Genomic DNA, 18,620 nt, shown 5'->3' with positions numbered 1-18,620 from the left:
ATATTTCAGTAGATCTGTTAGTTGGCAATCACTTCTTCTTTTAAAAGGTCCAAATCAAGGTGCAGTGTTTTTAATAGTATGGTGAGACACAACAGAATGGTCACTGCTCGTTCTTAAGCCAAAGACTTAGAGTAAGAGATATGAAGTAAGTATTAAATGATCCTTACTCTGCTATCTGCTGTCAGCTTTTCAGAGTCAGAAGTTTAAGGCATTCCTCAGATGAAAGTCATATAGGGATCATCATGTTAAATGATCAACAATTAAATTTTCCTGTATGCTGCCAGATTAAAAGCATCTTTTAATGACCTGTTTCTGATTTCTCTCATCTAAAATGGTGTTGTATTTTAAGGCCTAAAAATAGCAGATTTATTACATTTACCTTTTGAACAGAGGCAAAGAAATGTTACCTAATAATTCAGTGATACATGCACACTTGTCTGCAGTTCTGTGATTATTTTTATCCTTTAATGTAAACTGAAGGAGTAAGGAGCTTTCTTATGAAATTAATACGGAAAGGCTAGATTGAAAAATACAGCTACAACCTTGTCTATGGCTGCATGCCTAGATGGCCTCAAACCAAGTTGTATACAGTTCAAGCTGTATGTTATACTGGTATCAAAAGCTAGGGTTTGAGCTGTAACATAGCTCTTGCAGTGGCCCTAAACTGGCCTTAGTTAGGATTTTGTAAATATGTCATGCCCAAAGATAATGCGTAGCTTTCTCTTTAGTATGAATGTGATAGGTAAACCAACGTGAAGGCTGGCTCTTGATGCTCTTACCTGCTCCAGCCGTGGTACTTTGCTGATTCTTGGAGTCATTTTAGAGGGCTAACGGCAGGATTCAGTTTTAGTTTCTCAGATATCCAGTATAGCTAATTTTTTGGTATGCTTTGTCATTTGATAGCTTAGTCATTTAGCATTCATTATTTGCTTTTCAATGTTACCATCTTTGGCTTGAGTAAGTTCACTCAATCTTTTTGATGAAAATCACAGTAAATGAAAAATCTCTTTCTTCAGTGAAATAAGCCCCAAAATACTTCACAAAATATACAGGGAAAGTACTCAGCATGAAAAATCTCATGGCTTTCTGAATGTAAAACTCAAAAATAGAAATGAGTTGCTTAGTGTGTATACTTCAAGAGCAATGAGGGAAACTTTACTGCTTTCCTTGTTGGCAGGTGGTGTTACTCGAATGACGGTCTCTCTGGTGGTGATTATGTTTGAGCTAACTGGAGGTCTGGAGTACATTGTACCTCTTATGGCTGCAGCTGTCACAAGCAAGTGGGTGGCAGATGCCTTTGGTAAAGAAGGGATCTATGAAGCTCACATTCACCTGAACGGCTACCCATTTCTGGATGTGAAGGATGAATTCACCCACCGAACCCTGGCAACTGATGTCATGAGACCACGGCGTGGTGAAGCTCCTCTCTCTGTTCTGACGCAGGACAGTATGACGGTGGAGGATGTTGAGACACTAATCAAAGAGACTGATTACAATGGCTTTCCAGTAGTGGTTTCAAAAGACTCGGAGAGACTTATTGGATTTGCACAGAGACGAGAGCTGATTCTTGCAATAAGTGAGTAGAGTATTAGTGTACTTAAGTTTCATTTTTGAAAGGAATTTTGGTAGGGTAGGAAGTTACCGGTGTTATTCACTTTGAAGACTGGGTAAATAAGAACCAAACTGAATTTCTTCACCAGGTCTGGCTTTTACTAGTTGCTAGGACTTATAGCTGGAAGGTTTTCTATTGCAGCATGCCACCTGGTAGACTTCTGTGGGCTTGACATTTGTGGGCTTAGTTTTGCTGTCACTACAATACAATTCTGATTCTGCTAGAGACAATAGAGATAAACTTGACTCATATGGCCAGGATTTTTATCACAACCAGATCAAAAGCCACTGCAGTACTGAGCTTCCTGCAGTCTCCGTGGGTTGCCAACAGCACCCGGGGCAGTCGTGAACTTTTGTCACCCTGTGACAAAGTGCAAGTCCCTGTCCTTTCTGTTGCTCTATCAATTTTTCTCACATGCAGGTATTTTGTGCTAGGGGTGGAAAACTTTTCAGTAGAGGATGTTGTTGGTAAAGATGACTGAATTTTGTCAAGCATCCAGTGGATAGCTGGCTGATTGCCTGAGAGCCCGATCCAGGTCATTAAAAGTTTTGACCCATCAGGTCCTTTCCTGACTGGCCTGATGGTGAGGTGGGGATTGAAGAGACAGGCATATTGGGTGAAAGCGGTGTTAACCCACCTTCCCTGTTCCCAGGGTATCTGGAGCTGCAGAGGTCTGCAAGCCTGCCAGATCACCCCCATGGTCCACTCCCAATTCTGGCAGTCCTGTGGAGCTGAAGGCCAGTGGGGTAGGCAAGCAGGCTGCTGGCTGGGTGTGATTGCCTTGCACTTTGCAGGGGAGTGGAATATCTGGCATATCCTCATCTCCCTGACGTGGAATTACTCTCTGCATGGGCCATTTTCACCCCTCTGCTTCTGGTACCTTTAAAAAGTTGTTGTCTCAGATGGAAACTCCCATATTCTTCAGAACAGAAAATCCATAAATGGAAAAATCAGTGCTATTTTAGAGAATAATTTTCTGCTTGCTTCTTAAAAAGCTGTAACAAAATTTGAAATCACAGTGCTCTTTAAAGCATGTGGTTTTCTGATGCATATTTACATCCATCTCCTAGACATAAAAAGACTCAGTCTAAGTGATTAGACCTAAAATTTATATCCATTTATTTAAGGGCACTCAGCTGTCACTTGATTCCCCTTTCCTCATCCTATAGCAGAAAGTCACTAATGCTGCATCAATATTACATGCAGAAGAAAAGAAATGACAAAGTCCAGTTTTCTCTCCTTAAATTGTACTAAGGAATTCTCTTCAGTAAGAAATTATTTTATCATTTTTTCCTTTCTGTGGTGTGAGTTGTTATTTCAGTTACAGAGAAAATAATGTATGAACTCAATTCATTTTGCATTTAGTTTTGTCACTAATTTCTCAAAACATGGGAAAGCACAACAGGCCTTAGTGCCAGTTCTATAGCTCTTCTAATTGTACTGTTGTAATTAAGGATTTTACAACTACAGTTGTAATTCCAAGTGTGGGTATCTAACTTTTTCATTAAAAGCCCACTATCACTGGTTGTTCCTCCCTCCCTCCCTCCTCCAAAAATGAGTAAAAAAAGAGTCTCCATGAATCCTCTGTATACCAGTCTAAGAGGATATTAGACACTTAGATGGAATTCCAAGGCTGCTAGATGCAATACCCCTTTCAAACAACTTGATTTTCTCAGAGAGCTAATCTTCTTTTGGTAGTAACAAAAGATACTTTGTATGGTCAAGCTAGGAAAGCATCTGAAACTTCACCAAATGTGTAAATGCCAAGAGCTGATACCATTTGTAAAACAAATTGTATTTCATCCTGCTTTTGCTAATGATTTTCAAATGTCTTCTGTATTCCCCTGTGAGAAGTGAAAAATATGAATTTAGGTGTATTTGGCCTACTCTGTGCCTGTCTTTCACATTGTCCGTGCCATGTTGTGGCTGTAACACTTGCCGCCATCCTAACTTTATAGCCTTTTGTGTCTCCTTTGCAGGGAGGTATGTCAGTGGGAAAATTGCATGGAGTGAAGACACAGAGCCCTCACTTTAAAAGCAGAAAGATCAGATGCTGTCTGAAGCGAGTCAGAGAAGTTTGAGGAACTGAGACTTTTTATTCAAGTTATAAATGGCAACATGGCTGAATGGGCTTGCTAGATGTGTGAAAAAGTCCAGCTATGCACTGATAACAAAGATATCAGTTATAAACAAAGTCATTGAACATACCAGATCACAATGTTTTCCTGTTGAAAACCATTTAATATTCACAGTTTCCAGAGGAGAAGGTACGGTTTCCTGATCAGCTCTAATCAAGAGCATCTTTTATAGGATCTGAGGCAAAACTGAGATTTAAAATTAAGAAGTTCTCTGCATAGATAAGTTTTCCTAAAATCCTCAGCTGTCAGGAAACTCTGGTGACCCTTTTTCTCTTGGGTTGAGTATGACAGCTCCTGATGTCATTCTGTACTGACTCTGATAAACAGTTAATCTGTTCAGTAAGGTTTGTGTCTTTGCAATTTAAAATCTGTATTTGGTTTCACTTTTCCAAAAGACACATTATATGTTTCCAGTACAGGGCATGGGAAAACTCTGGGTTTGTACCATGCTAGCAGCTTTTTCATAGCTAATCCTTTTTCACTGAAGGCAAAAGTTCCTTTGCATTAATTACAGAAGTCATCACTGCTCATCATTACCACACACTAGCTAATGTGTTGCTAACCTTCAGCTCAGTTTGCTTCGTAGTTATGTTCATGGAGTAAAGGTCACTAAGTCTCCTTGAAGTATAAAATTACTTACCAAGAGGTAAACACCACATGTGGTGAAGCATCTTTTATTCTCCTGTTCGAGTTCTTATCTCCTGCTCGGTTCGACAGCATCCAGAGATACTGGAGTTATGCCTGGCAACAGTATAAGCCCCGGCTATGCAGAGCTGTAGCCAAGCAATGAGGTCTTCGGAAAAGCAGTCAGGCTCAAACGAGTATCTCTTCTGTCACTGCGTCGTGCCCTGCAGAATGCCTCCGCAGTTTGAACTAGCTTTGGTGCCTCTATGACAACACATTGCACTATGTAGAGATTTGCTTTCAACCAAGAAGCTTCAGCTTCTTTCTCTGGCCCAACAAATTGTGCATCAGCAGTGTGGTGGTCCAGGAAACACTCTGGGGAATAAATACTACGATTCCCTCACATGCAGCTCTCCACCTCATGATTTACCCCTACATAATATCTTTCTTACTAAGTGGAGCACTAAGCCCGCTCTAGAAATGCATCCAGACCCTATAAAATGAATGGCAATGCCACTTCCAATTGCTCAGAAGCACCTTCAGGAGGATTGCGTCCTTCCACTTGTCCTTGCTGAGCAGGTAGGGAGGTCAGGTGGGAAGAGATGACCTCTGGGAATAGGTGTCTACATTTTAGATGGTACCTACTTTACAGTCTTATGGAGGGGAGTATTTGACCTTGTAAAGCTCTTCTTAAATTTGGCCAGCTTCAGAGGCATCGTACAAAAGGCAGAGTCTTGGACACGAGCCACGTGGCCTGTGTAATGTACTTTTCCCAATGTGGAGTTGAGAGAGCAGTATAGTTGATACAGGCTGTGAACTGTGAACTCCTGAATATGACAGGCCATTTTTCATGAGCCTTCGGCATAGATTACTCTGTAGACCCAGGCATCGGCATCCATTTGCTTTGCTCTTTCTGTTAAGTTATATCTGTTTTTCTTACCCACTGACTGCAAAAATGATCTGTTCTTCTGTTTTACCTTTACTCTAACTCCCCCATCCAGTGAGGCTGCATACAAAGTCCACCATTTTTCTAATGCCATGGAGTTTGCTCAGTAGTACTACATCATTCAAATTTCTCCAGAGAGATGTTTGACTTTGAAGAGTGAAGTCATGGCTTTGGCTAATCACTGTTGTTCAGGGTCATTGATGCCTTGGGAGCCACGATGCGGTAACTGAAATGCTTGGGCCTGTTGCTTTGGGTGGAAATACCACTTCAGGAAGGAAATACCTAGCTGTCAAGGGTTTCTAACAAAGGGTGGGAGTTGCCTTCAGTTTGATGAATGTTGCCTCTTAGCACAGATCATATATCAAAGAGCTATACAGGCATATTCACACTTGAAGTTAGATGTATGAATCAAAACAAGATGAGACCAAGTTAGCATCATTCTTATAAATTGCAATAGGGCTTGTAATAGGAGGGGTGAGAAGGTTGAAAATCATATACTGTACTGATGTTAGGTTAGAGTCAGCGTTGCTCCAGTTCCAGAAATACTGCAAGAAAATGATCATTAAACGGAAAAAAAGTGCAGCTGGAACATGTTGGAAACCATTACTGTCTACACATTACAAGTCACAGGAGCAGGCTTCTGCACTTTGATTGATGTCAATGCGCTCCAAGAACATATACATATGCTTTGAGTATGTCTGATTTGCTGTACCTCTCAAGAACAGAAGCAAAATGTATTAATCAAAGATAATAATACTAAGCATTTCTAAGAATTAAAAAAGAAAAAGAAAAGAAAAAAAAAAAAAAAAAGATGAGTTAAACCGTCACAGCCAAACACATGATGTGCTTCTGGGGAGAGAGAAGTTTTCTATCATTTTGAAATCTGTGTCATAATTGTCCAAAACCTGTACTGTTAAGTAGAAATGAGGTAAACACTAAAAATAAACTACTTCTATGCTAAGAATTCTTCTTGAAGCATTCTTTAAAGTAAAAGGCTTGCACTGATCATGTGAACCCCAGATGCAGTGTGAAGTTGACTTCATAGTTTGATCAAAGTATGAATAATAGCTTTTGAACTTTTGAAAGTAGTCAAAAATGTACTGTTGAGAAAATTGTATCAAGCTCATTTACTGCTATATATTGTTCTTCCCTTCACTATTTTCCTTTAAGTGGGATGCTAATTTTTTCTGCCCTTTTAAGAACTAGATATTCAAACTCTATTTAAGGAATTAAATGCAAAACCACAAAACCCACCCTGCATGCCAGAGAGGTGTATTGGTCTAGAACAACACCCACGCTGCCCTTGGATCCCTGCGACATGAATTTGTCTTTCCCTACTTTTGTGTTCATAAATCCATTCACCATGCCCAGATTTCCCCAACTCCACTGAGAAGTCTGGGAACAAACATGCTGCTCCAAGCCAGCTGGGACTGTTGACTGGGACACAGCTGTTGACTCCGCTTCTTCAGGCATATAATAGAAGTTTCTGTTGTGATTCTCACAATGGAGGAAATTACATATGGTTATTTGAATTGAACAGAAGTTGGATCAGTGAAGTCTGTGAAGGCAGTGAGCTGCTTATTTATTCAGAAAAGCTTTATCCCAACCAAGCAAAAGCATATGTTTGTAAAAGTATCACTTACATTTACTTCAAGGGAACAATGTCTCAAGGAAATTCAAGTTTGCTCAGTAACCCCAACTTCTGGGACCTCAGTACACTAAGAATAAAGAGCAAGTACTACTTTTGCTTTCCAAAGGAGGATTTTTTGTTTGTTTTCTTTTATTATTAAGCCTAACTCGCTGTCTACCTTGATCTTTCTGTTGTACAGAGAATGCAAGACAGCGCCAGGATGGGGTGGTGAGCAATTCCATCGTGTATTTCACTGAAGACCCCCCAGAACTGCCACCCAACAGTCCCCATCCACTGAAGCTGCGGCGTATTCTCAACCTGAGCCCCTTCACTGTCACTGACCACACGCCAATGGAGACTGTGGTAGATATTTTCCGGAAACTCGGACTCCGGCAGTGTCTTGTCACTCGCAGTGGGTGAGTAGATGCTAAGTCAAGCATGCTTAGAGAATCTGATTTTTTTTTCAGCATTAACAAACCCACCGTTTTTCCTGTTTAAAGCCAAATATAGACACAAATATAGACACAAATAAAGCCAAATAATCAGCACCTCTGAGACAGTCAAGTGAATATTTTGATTTTATCTGTTTTGTGAACGGAAGAATTGGGGAAGCTTGCCTAGTGTCCCTCCAGGGCAGCAGCAGAAGTCAGACTCAGAACCAAAAGGGCACTTGCTAGTTGTCATGTTTTCATTCTGTTCTCTCAAATCTTTAGTGTATTGGCATTTAGATAAGGTGAAGAAAAATACAAACCAAACTGTTCTGACTCCCACTTTTGTTGAGTTTCCAACAGAGGCAGATTTGGCAAGTAGTATTGTTTCCAAAGAACGTGCCTGTTTCTAGACTTCCAGCTGGATTAGATGCTTCTGAAGACTGTGATAAAGCCGTCAGTGGAGGAAAATTAATCTGTTCAGCCTTCTTTAATGGAAAAGTGTATAAACCAAAAGTCCACAAAAACCAGCTGAAGAAGTGTGGGCAAACATGAAATTAGGAAAGTAAAAAGCTGCCCTATGTGCACTAGAAATAATACCCCATAATTCCAATGGGATTTGAGCTATTCTGGGATCATTGCTCATCCCAGGATTTAGTGGTAAGAAGAAACTTTACAACAGGATAGCAAAACTAGAGCCACCATTTTCAAATGTGGAAGACTAAAGTTTAGTCTTCTGCAAAAAGACTTTTTGTTATTAAAAAATATTGTGTATCAACTGTTACTATCTATGCAGTGTCCTCAGCATTAAGAAAAGAAAAGCCATTACTGGGACACAGATTTAGGTCCTGATTTGAGGTGCCTGGATTTGGAAATGTTTATCTTGAATTCTAGCACTTACATGAAATTAGAGGAGGAAAACCTGTAACAATACCATAATTTCAAAATTCAGAGCCTTGTGGTCTTCAAGGACTGGAAATAAAAGCCCTTGAATAATGACAGTCTGGAAATTTTTGATTCTTGGGGCCAGACATCCCATAAGCCTCATCAATCTTAGCAGGTATAATTCATTTAGGTTCACATAAATGATAAATTATCTCTCAAGTTTGAAGGAATTATGCTGTTGGACAGTAAGAGTTTCAGAAAGTCTGTGCTTTAGCTTAGTTTGTGTATTACTAAACCCCACACCATAGCTCAGGGCATCGGTGCTTTGAGTTTGTGCTGTTGGTCCTCTGCAGTCTGAGCCTAAGGAAACTCATTACTTTGTTGTACAAAGTTTCAGTAGTTGTAGCTCCTCACTTAAGTCATGTTCCCAACAAAAAGAGGTAACAATCCAAAGTATTTCACTTAATGAGTGTGGCTGGGGTAATAACAAAACATGAGGTGCGAATGCTTTTTGTAAAAGATAGCCATTTGGGAATGGATGAGATGGACAGTGCTATGTGGAAGCACACACAAAATGTCCCTACAGCTGAACAGGGAAAAAACCCGGATGATATATGAGATGATTGTTGACCTTTCCTTTCCTTTTCTCCTCTAGGAGGCTGCTGGGTATCATAACTAAAAAGGATGTATTAAGACATATGGCTCAAATGGCAAACCAGGACCCTGAATCTATCATGTTTAACTAGACTGGTAAAGGAAGAAGAAAGTAACCCCAGAGGAGTCCCTTCTAGATTAACACAAAGGCTATGTTCGGTGTTTCATTTTGTTTAAAGAGAAATCGTAATGTGTATGAGGAATGGCCCACTATGCCTCTGACGGAGGGAGTGGATGCAGGATGGCACTTACTTAATGAGGAAGGCAGTTTGGAAGCTCTGAGCAGCTGCGGGCATCAAGCTGCGTTTGCTTAACGAGATTCCCAACAGCTCAGTTGGAGGGTTGGTGGGTGTAAGTGATTTGGTGCTTAGAGACAAAGAGCCAGGAGCGCCAGTGGGATGCAACAATGTTCACAGTAACTCATGAGGCAGGTGTAAAGACTAGCAGATACTTTTTATGTATAAGTTGTTAGGAGACATAAAGATTTGTGTTCCAAACTAGAGAGCGTGTATGAGTAATGCCAGTTGCTTTTGTTACTCAAATCATGGCTATTTATTCGCTACTGAATTACACCATTTTCATGAAGGAAAAAAATTGTCATATTTTAAAATGAAAGTTTTTGTCATCTTCATTTATTTTTGTAAAAGTTAAGTGAATGAAGACTGCAGTTAAAGGAGCAAGAACACACTTCATCTCACTTTAAAACGTAGTGTCTCCTGCTCCCTGCTTTAGTCCTTTACATTTTATACAGTTTAGCATTTCTGTCAATCAAGTTCCCTTTATTACTGTTGAAATGTGACTTATTTGTAAGGATTTATTGTTTTTATGCAATTTTGCATTCAGGTACTTTAATATTTAGTATTATGTAGTTTGCTGTAGCAACAGGAAAAAACATAGAAGCCTGTGGAGGAGTTTTCAAAAGCACTTAAGGGAGACTGTATCCATTACTCATCAATGTTAGTGACAAGAGATTGAATCCCTCAGCTCTCTGGCCTTGTGCACATCATATTTTTTCACAAACTAATGAAGCTCTGCATTGATTCCTGATTCTCCATTTAGTTCCTTTTCATCATTGTTATTTCTTAGCATTTGTGTGCACCTGCTGAGGGATTGCTGAAGTTGAATTAACAGTCACAGACATTTATTCTGCAGCAGATCTACTCTTTATGCATCTGCCAGTTCTTAGGACTATGGAATCACTGCCCACAGCACTGTGGCTGGACAAGATCAAAGGACTGAGAATGCAAATGACGATAGCAAAGCTTTAATTATTGATCTGTTTGCACCAAGAACACAAGATTTAACAGTCCCCAGTAGGGACCTCCAAGTTACTCAGGTAAAAATGCTAAATTTTCCAAAACCCTTGTTCTGGTACTGTGTGAGATGCACAGGGTCAGCACTGTCTGTGTTAATATACTAGCACTTTAGCCAATACTGCTATTAGTAACAGAAGACCAAATTCTACTGTCAGTAACATATAATCCACACTGCCCAGTGTTTGCTTTATAATTAGAAGCTTAAAGACTGGAGAGAGGTTGCATCCTAACTTAGATACTCTGAATCCCCTTCAGACCCTCTGAGAGCCTAGTCTCTTCATTTAGGGAAGACCTCTGGTATTTTTGTTCAAATTCATACAGATACCAGTCGCTTGAGTCCATTGTGTCCAGATGGTCTTCATGGGCAGAGATGAGTAGAGTCCTTTCATGCCAGAAGACGCTGTTGCTTAGTCCAGACAAAAGCCAGACTGTTGACCCAGCCTGTAGGCAATATGCATGATTATTGTTTCGCTGAACTGAGACAACTAGCCAGGTCCACCCCAAATTAGATGCCTGAAGTTACATTCACAAATTCCTTCTCTTATCTCCAGTGACCCTGCTTCCTTCTGGCATGTGTCCCACTGCATTCACACAAAGTATGGCCCAAATTGTTTAGGTAAAAGAAAGGGAAGTAAAGGGATAATTTTAATTTGCAAAGTATTTCATATAACAATAGTGTTTGCAATGGGCTGACATAAATACATGTAGCTCTGGCCAAAGCCCATAAATTTTTCAGTGTGTATACTTTTTGTTAACTGAACATCTGCAGTACAATGTATTATTAAAGGAATATTGTTAAAACTATGTGGACTATAGAACAGAGCAACCCTTTCCTTTTGAAAATAGGAAATAAAACATAATGTTGTTGTTTCTTACATTATTCTGTGAAGCTGTCATCAGCCAAACTCCTAAAACACCAACGAAGCCAACAAACAAGCTTGTAAACATTGGATTCCCTCATTTGAAGAGAGATGCCGTCACAAAATAAAATCAGTCCATTCCCACAACTAAATCCAAGCAAGGCTTAGTTCAAATGTCAGTCTCTACCCAAAACTACTGGAATCTAAAGGATTTTGGCTAACATAAATAGGCTGACTTTTGAGAGCAATCTTGTTCTGAAATTAAAACTGAAGGACTGTGTTCTTTTCACTTTTATAGCTCTTAATGTTAATACACACGTTTGATGAACACTTCCTCCATCTTTCTTTATGTTCACATAGGAAACAAGAGTGCATACAGGTCCCCACTCGGACACTTCTAAATACATCTTCGGCTCACAGGCAAGAGCAATAAGTTGGGAAGTGAGTTCATCTGTTATTTGAAATCAAACTTGAGGCTTCATATATGTCAGGGAAATGAAGTCTAAAGCCTTCTCTGTTAGTGAAGAAAATTTAAGTCCATGTCGCATCATAACGTAGTCCATGGCAGAACTAATTCTGAGAAGCATTTGTAGTACTGAGGGCAATGTTTGCTAGCAGGAACCAGGATGGTATATCAACATGGGAAAACGTGGCCATTTCCTGAGAAAGGCATGGAGTCACCTAACCGAGGTTAAATTGGCCATGAATACAAACTCACTTGGGTATTGATTTGGGTTATCAGCTTAAACTCAGTCTGTGGCTATGCACAGGCATAAACTTGTGTAGCTAATTCATGTTAATACGCAGAGGCATGAGCCACTAAAACCAACAGTCAGCCCTGTGCTATCTTGTTGCCTTGTCTTATTAGCCTGTGTATGAGGAGCCCTCAGGGCTTGAAAACAGGATCCATAAAACCCGCATGGTGGTTTGTAAGAAACAACAACAGAAGGAATTGAGATTTATGCACTCATTGCTGGTGCAGTTTGACCCTGGGACTACCACCCAAGTAGATGGTAGTTAAATAGGTGTACAGCTTTTTTCTGTCAAACATGTTCCTCTTTAGAAGAAACAGTTTAAATATCTAAGCCATCAAGGAAAAAAGCTTTGGATTTGTAAACGTGTACGGCTGCTCCTTGTTCCAGTGTTTGCTCAATATATGATGAACCGCCTTAGAACAGGGACTGATACCTAGCTCTCCAGAAATGGCATAGTCATAGCTAACTTCAGCTGCTTGGCATTGTCAAGGCTGAGATGATGCTAGAGTGACAAGGAGGGCTTTGAAACAGGGACAGACTTTGCAGATTAGAAAAATTCCTCCATGCTATAGTCTTCATTGCTTTTAGCATGAGCATCCAACTGGGGAACACTCTTACTATAAATTAATAACATGCTTTTCTCAAAAAATACAGTTATGATGTAATGATTTAATGTATTTCCCCATAACAAGTCCATTATCAGTCACTGTTTCCCATCTGTATTCCCAAATATGTCTCAGAAGTTATTCCAAGAGGCATAGATCTCAGCCTTAAGTATTTATTTAAATTTGTAGAGCTCAAAATAGTCACGTAGCCTGATCAATCTGAAAGTTACATAAATACTTCAGTATATAGTGCTCACTTTATGCAGCCTCAGTTCAATCCTTGTGTTGAAGCAGTTGGACTTTGAAGATGTCAAAGTAAACAAGAGAATAAAAACTTTTGAATGATGCAAGTTCAGTATTGTACCTTTGTTTTGCATGAATTGTGTTCAGTTACATTCAGCTTCTCATGTGTACTTGAAGCAATCTGTACCAGAAAGTTTATTGTTCAAGTACAGAACGTGGATGACGTTAGCCAGACGCTTTGGCTGTCAAAGTGATACTAATCATTAATTCTTATGCTTTGATGAAGCAGAAAAAGAAAGTTTTAGAATTACAGGAGACCCACTGATTCCGTGTTGAAATGATACTACAATTATGAATATAGTTTTGCTTGGTTTTGTTGTTGTTTTTTTTTATTTTTTTTTTATTGTGTAAAATGGTATATATGTTGCACCTTATAAAAAACAATGTTTGGACTCTATTTTTTAAATAAAACTGACTACAGTACTGAAAACATTTCTTGAACATCTTACTAATTGGAGAAGTATTTATCTTAATTTCTCTGTATGATTTTGATTTTTCTTTTCCCACCTATAGGGATAACTCAAGCCTGATGAATGATTTAGGTTATCTAACTCAGTTATGGGTTAGCTAATATTAAGTATGGTGTTAGTAAAGTTCATGCAGTGGACTTCAAAGGATCAGGCTTGACAGTTGGCTCTTTTATTTTCAGAGCAAAATGTTTTTTATTTCAGCATCATAAATCCTTTATTAAAGAAATCTAAAAAGAGAAGAAAAAAAAGATTTCTCCTACCAGCTTGTTCTGTTTACAATAACCATGAAACTTCTTTAAAGCTAGATGTTGCAAAGCCCTTATGATTTTAGTCTTTGTACATATTACTCAGAGCTAAGCTCAAAGACTGAAAATGGCAGGTTCAATCATGCCCATTTAATTGGATGAAACATCCCTTAAATCTCTGTCAGAGGCTAACTTTTAGGTAGTAGCAAAGAATATGGGCTTCACCCTGATTTTGTACTTGCTTGGCTAGTATGTTAGGCACTATGGCTTTTTGCAAATGGGACATTGATTAATGTTTTATCCAAAAGAAGCATTACAGAAGCTTCACAGAACAAGTCTGATAAAACTGATAGACCAGCAACATCCTAGTTTAAGTTAAATTACTTATTTCAGAAGCTGATGCTGGAGTCCCAGAGCCTCTGGCTTCTTCTCTGGATGGCTGTGGCCCTAACACGTTCCAGCGCATCTACCAAAAAGCCAGGAGGCATCAGGCATGCAGCAAGTTAAGTAGTAATAGTTCCTGTAGCTTCTATTTGGACATGGGGGACTGAGCCCTCGACCTACCTGTCATTGCTTGTGATGGCACAGCTGGGAAAAGCTGAGAGGAATTCAGCGCTGCCCTGGTACAGCTGTGTACTGTGGATCCTGCCTAGGTCCTCATGCTGGCTAAACCAAGCAGCCTATTGCCATCCATGAGCATTTTTGCTTTTTCAGGAGTTCCTTCCTCCCCATGTATTTCCTACAAACAACATCATTCCCCTGTGCTGTCCTGCTCCTCTACTCCAACTGTGACGTTGCTTCCAGCTCCTCTTCATGGTGGTGGCCCAGATGCCCACCAAGCACAGACACTGTATCCCACACAGGAAAGGTGCACCTGTGGTGGACGAGCCCCTCTCGTGGCATACAGGATTTTGTATTGCTGCCTGCTGGAGGGCACGCACAGCAAACACAAGCCTTACTGGCACTGGTATACTGCATGGAGTTTTTTGATTGGTTTTTGGCTTGCTATCACAAAGCAATACCAAAAATATGAAATTTGCAGAAAAATAGCTGCTGCATTTGCACAGATCAATCTACACACATTCACCATCTCAACCAGTAACTAGTGACTTCACAGTGAAAGCCATCAGGAACTGGGACATGACTGTAAGAACTGTATCCCGAAGCAGTTGTGAGGTCTTGGGCAGAACAAGACAGGAATTGCTGACTTGTAGCTACAGCTTTTGATCAACTCTGCATCCCTCCTTTAATCTTTCTTGCATTCTGAGCATAATTAAGAAGCACAGTTAATGATTTCAACCCTTGTTATCCTCAGAATTATCTCATATAGTCAGGGTCAAAACAATCTGAGTGTTCCTATAGATACAGTGCTTTCCCCAGCCACAGCAGTCATTTGGTTAGGAAGACACTACCATATGTAACAGCCGGATCGGGGAGAGTCAGTATTTGGCACTTCAGCTGTGTTTCATTTGAGAAATGATTCTGCAGCCTGAATAATCAGTGCATGGCTCATTGTGGGGATTTACAAAGCCCCTGTGGTCCATTCCTGGCCTGTACGACATTCAGAGCAATGTCTGTGTGAGCCAGCTGTCTTTATAGAGCACATACCCTACAGATTAACCAGCCTTTCTTAATCCACAAAGATTCAGTAAAGGGTGGGGGGGTGGGGGGGTGGGCAGAAGTAATATAGTCAACTGTATTAGCTAGGAAGAGTTGCTTCATTGTCTCAAAGTTACATCCACAGAGGTATCTAACTCTTGGGAGAACCATCCCCTGTGAAGCATTCACTGGCTAGCTTCATCACTAAGAAGGAGTAATACCTAAATTAAAGCTAAAATCACATCCGTTTCTATCAAGTACAACCAATGTTATTGTTTTTCTTTCCTAATATATTCTTAAAGACAACTTTCCCCACCTTTGAAGTAAACTTTTTCTTTCAATAGCTGCTAGAGAGAACTGGGCAGTGACTGTGCTGCACATAATTTGATGCGGAGTGCTGCAGGGCTGCTGCATCAAATGCTAGCTGAGTGTTTCTCCTTTGATAAATGCAGCAGAATGAGTGGCTGCAATAATTGTGCCATGGCAAAGCACCATTCCAAATAATTAAAAAGTGAGATGAACTGTAGTTATCTACTTCTAAGGTTTCCCACCAGGTAACATAGAAAGGTATTTCCCTATTATGAAGCCTTAAGATGTATAAAGTATATTTATGTTTAGATCACTGCTAAAGTTGCACTTTGCCTAGAGACAGATTTTACTCACTTGACTCTCAGATTAGATGACCATTAGGCACCAAAATTTCTGAATAAATTGGAGAGGGCAACCAGACTGCTCAAGTCCCCCAGCCTGGGAAGAAAGAGACCTAAGTTCTGCTGCAATTCAGAGATGAGGGGGAGGACACAAACTCTACAAAAGTCCCCAGAATGGCCCTGGTCAGCACTGAGTTCCGGATTAAAACAAAACACAAAAGATGCCATCACCATCCTTTCTTTTTTCACACTAGCTACTATTACCTAATGTTAGGTAAATGTCCTAAACCCCATAATGCAGGTCTTCTAGGTGTTGAGCAGCACCTGACCTGCTGATATAAGCACAGCTCACTTATGTACCCCACTGCAGGTCCTCCTCTGCTAACTGCTGCTCAGGTTGGCTTCCTGGCAAGCCAGAAGGAGCATTGTCCTACAAGCATTTTAGACTTCTTACAGACATCTCAGCTGGCTATTCTGAGTGATGTTGAGATGCAGGCTCCATATTTTGATTTTCATAGGGAACTTTGGCTCCTGCTTATACTCTCATGATTACCATACCAGGGGGATCCATCAGGTTTTTAGGACTTACTGTAGCCTGAACACAGTACTTGACTTCATGTAAGTACAGCTACAAGAACAGAATGGACAAAGTCTGAGTTTGTCTCCGTAAAATTCCTCACTTTTGAAAATCCAGGTTTCCAGACTTCTGAACAGTTGGTCCACAGTTTCTCATTCCTTAAGGTATTTCACTGGCACAGAATATTCAAATGGTTGAAAAAAACCCAACAGACAACGCCGAAGGACAGAACACCTAACATCCATTTGTTGTTGACCAGAATATTTAATCTTCTACACAGTCACTACTTCAGATTAATCATCATTTGGATGACTGCAGTAATTAATGATTTTTGATCTCTGCCCTACATTTTTGCACCTGTTTCATCATATTATTTATTTATTCAATTAACTAATTCAAGTGATACTATAATTAGAGGTACAAACACAGTCTGGCTGGAGGTTTTCCACATCACAGATAATCAGCATTGAATGTGAATTATGTTTTGGCCACATCTCAACTTTTAAGGAACATTACCACAAAGCACTAGTCACAGGAGCACAAGGAATAAGTCATAGTCTCTGCTGCACCTCTCCTTTCCAAGCCTGTGGGAACATACATGAAACCATTCCCTTTCTCTCTGCCAAGCTGGGTTTAGGCAACAGAAATCCCTGCGCTTTCAGCAGCTACAGTAACTCCTGTTTAGTAATCTCACCATGCCAGAGTGCCTCCTTCCAGATACACAGGCACTGTTCCAGGGGTACCATTTTCCCTCTGTGTAAGGATGATTAGGTAGGGCAGGTAACTAACACCCTTATCCCCCTCCTTCTTTCCTCATTTCCTAATCTGTTCCTAACACTTCTGCCTTTCTTCTTGTTCAACCTTCAGTCCCAGCCCATTCTGCCTCCCCGCTTTTCTGTAATAACCCAAAAAAACCCAAACCCCAAACAAATCAACACATCTGCTCTTTCTATTGAAGTGGGACTATCGAGCAGAATGCAAATTTGCCAGGAACAAAGTCATTAACTAAGCAATATTCTAGTTCCCAACGTTATTTCCACTGAATAAACATTCACTGCTGGTGAATTGTAAAAGACAAGATGTTGAGGGGACCAGGACCAGAGGCCAGCTTGCTCATCTGATGGTCTAGTACATATAGACCACAGTAGCATACACTTTCTCATTTGCTCTTCTTCTGGCTCCATGTTATAATTCTGGCTGCTTGGTGTTCAAGCTTCCTCAATATGGGGGGAAAAGGGGGAACTATTCCCTTGCCAAGATCCCTTTTTCTCAGGAGAATGCCCCATTCAGGAGCCTATGAAGTATTTTGCCTTTCTTACCGAAGCCGTTTCATTCTCCATGAACATATCCATTAGGCCAGGGAAGGAAACAGCCTTCTTCGCAGCGGTTACATTTGCTCACTGGATGGAGAGGCGAGAACTGAAGGTAAGGCTCCTGCCGCCCATCTGCCTCCCTGCTGAAACCATCACGACGTTGCTGTTCAAGGTAAGTCTGCGTGTGCAGGGAAACCAGGGATCTGTGAGAAGTGGCTGGTGCAAGTGCCAAACTCAGACATTGTGAGACCATCCTCTCCGGCGTAAAACCCTACAACAGCTGTGATTGCTTGATGGGCATAGCGGGAGGGAGGGGGGAGACTACAGTGTCTTCCTATGGCAAAGGGACATGCCGGAGCACATGCAGCTGCCTGGTGCCAACCCCTCACAGACTAGTACAGGACCTGCTCTTCTGTGGATCACACAACATGGCTCTGCAGAAAGGTGAGCCTTCTCTTCTCACCCCCATCAAAGAAGTTTACTCTTCTTTACTCACTATTGACACAAGATAAAGGCCAAGAAACAAGTGACTGACCCTTTGCACTCCTGCTCCCGCAGGGGCAATGCCTTCATCCTGTGTGCTCCCTCAGCAGTACATTTATGTATTCATTCCCGTGGTTCCTGGCACAAATAGCCTCCAGCAAAGCCCAGTCTGCACCACTCCTTTCCCTCAAACCACGGGTACACCGGGCCCCACACATGGAAACACCAGGTGCCCTTCTCTACCTAGAGCGACGCGCAAACAGCAGTTAGAGCAGCAGAGCCATCACCTCCTCCCCACACAGCCAGGGGCCACCACCACCACCACCACCACCTCCTCCCACCCCCATTGTCCTGGCGCTGTAGGGCTCTGGGAACAGAAACGCACAGAGGAAAAAGGTGGAGAACTGAGATACTTGGCTGAGGATCCTCCCTGTTGGGACTGACTTTCCAGCTGGTCCTCAGAAGGTCTCCTGACCATTGTCTTCCCACCGCCTGCTGCTGCTAGGCTCACAGCTTGTCAGGGGAGG

General features: G+C 41.0%; 1 protein-coding gene across 6 annotated transcripts in view; it reads left to right on the top strand.

Annotated features, from left to right (window-relative positions):
- The window catches only part of CLCN4 (chloride voltage-gated channel 4), a 46,448-nt gene extending 32,663 nt beyond the window's left edge, over positions 1 to 13,785 (top strand). For all 6 annotated transcript variants that reach the window (XM_080376922.1, XM_080376923.1, XM_080376919.1 and 3 more), the window contains 3 exons: positions 1,178 to 1,576; positions 7,150 to 7,366; positions 8,919 to 13,785. In XM_080376922.1, coding sequence (XP_080233048.1) covers positions 1,178 to 1,576; positions 7,150 to 7,366; positions 8,919 to 9,009 — 707 coding nt within the window. In that variant the 3' untranslated portion in view covers positions 9,010 to 13,785. The remainder of the gene's footprint in view (positions 1 to 1,177; positions 1,577 to 7,149; positions 7,367 to 8,918) is intronic.
- The last annotated feature ends 4,835 nt before the right edge of the window (positions 13,786 to 18,620 follow it).

This window comes from Falco punctatus, assembly GCF_963210335.1.
Source record: "Falco punctatus genome assembly, chromosome: 2".
Taxonomy (NCBI): Eukaryota; Metazoa; Chordata; class Aves; order Falconiformes; family Falconidae; genus Falco; species Falco punctatus.
Note: the sequence above shows the minus strand (reverse complement) of the source record. Positions and strands in the feature narration are given on the sequence as shown.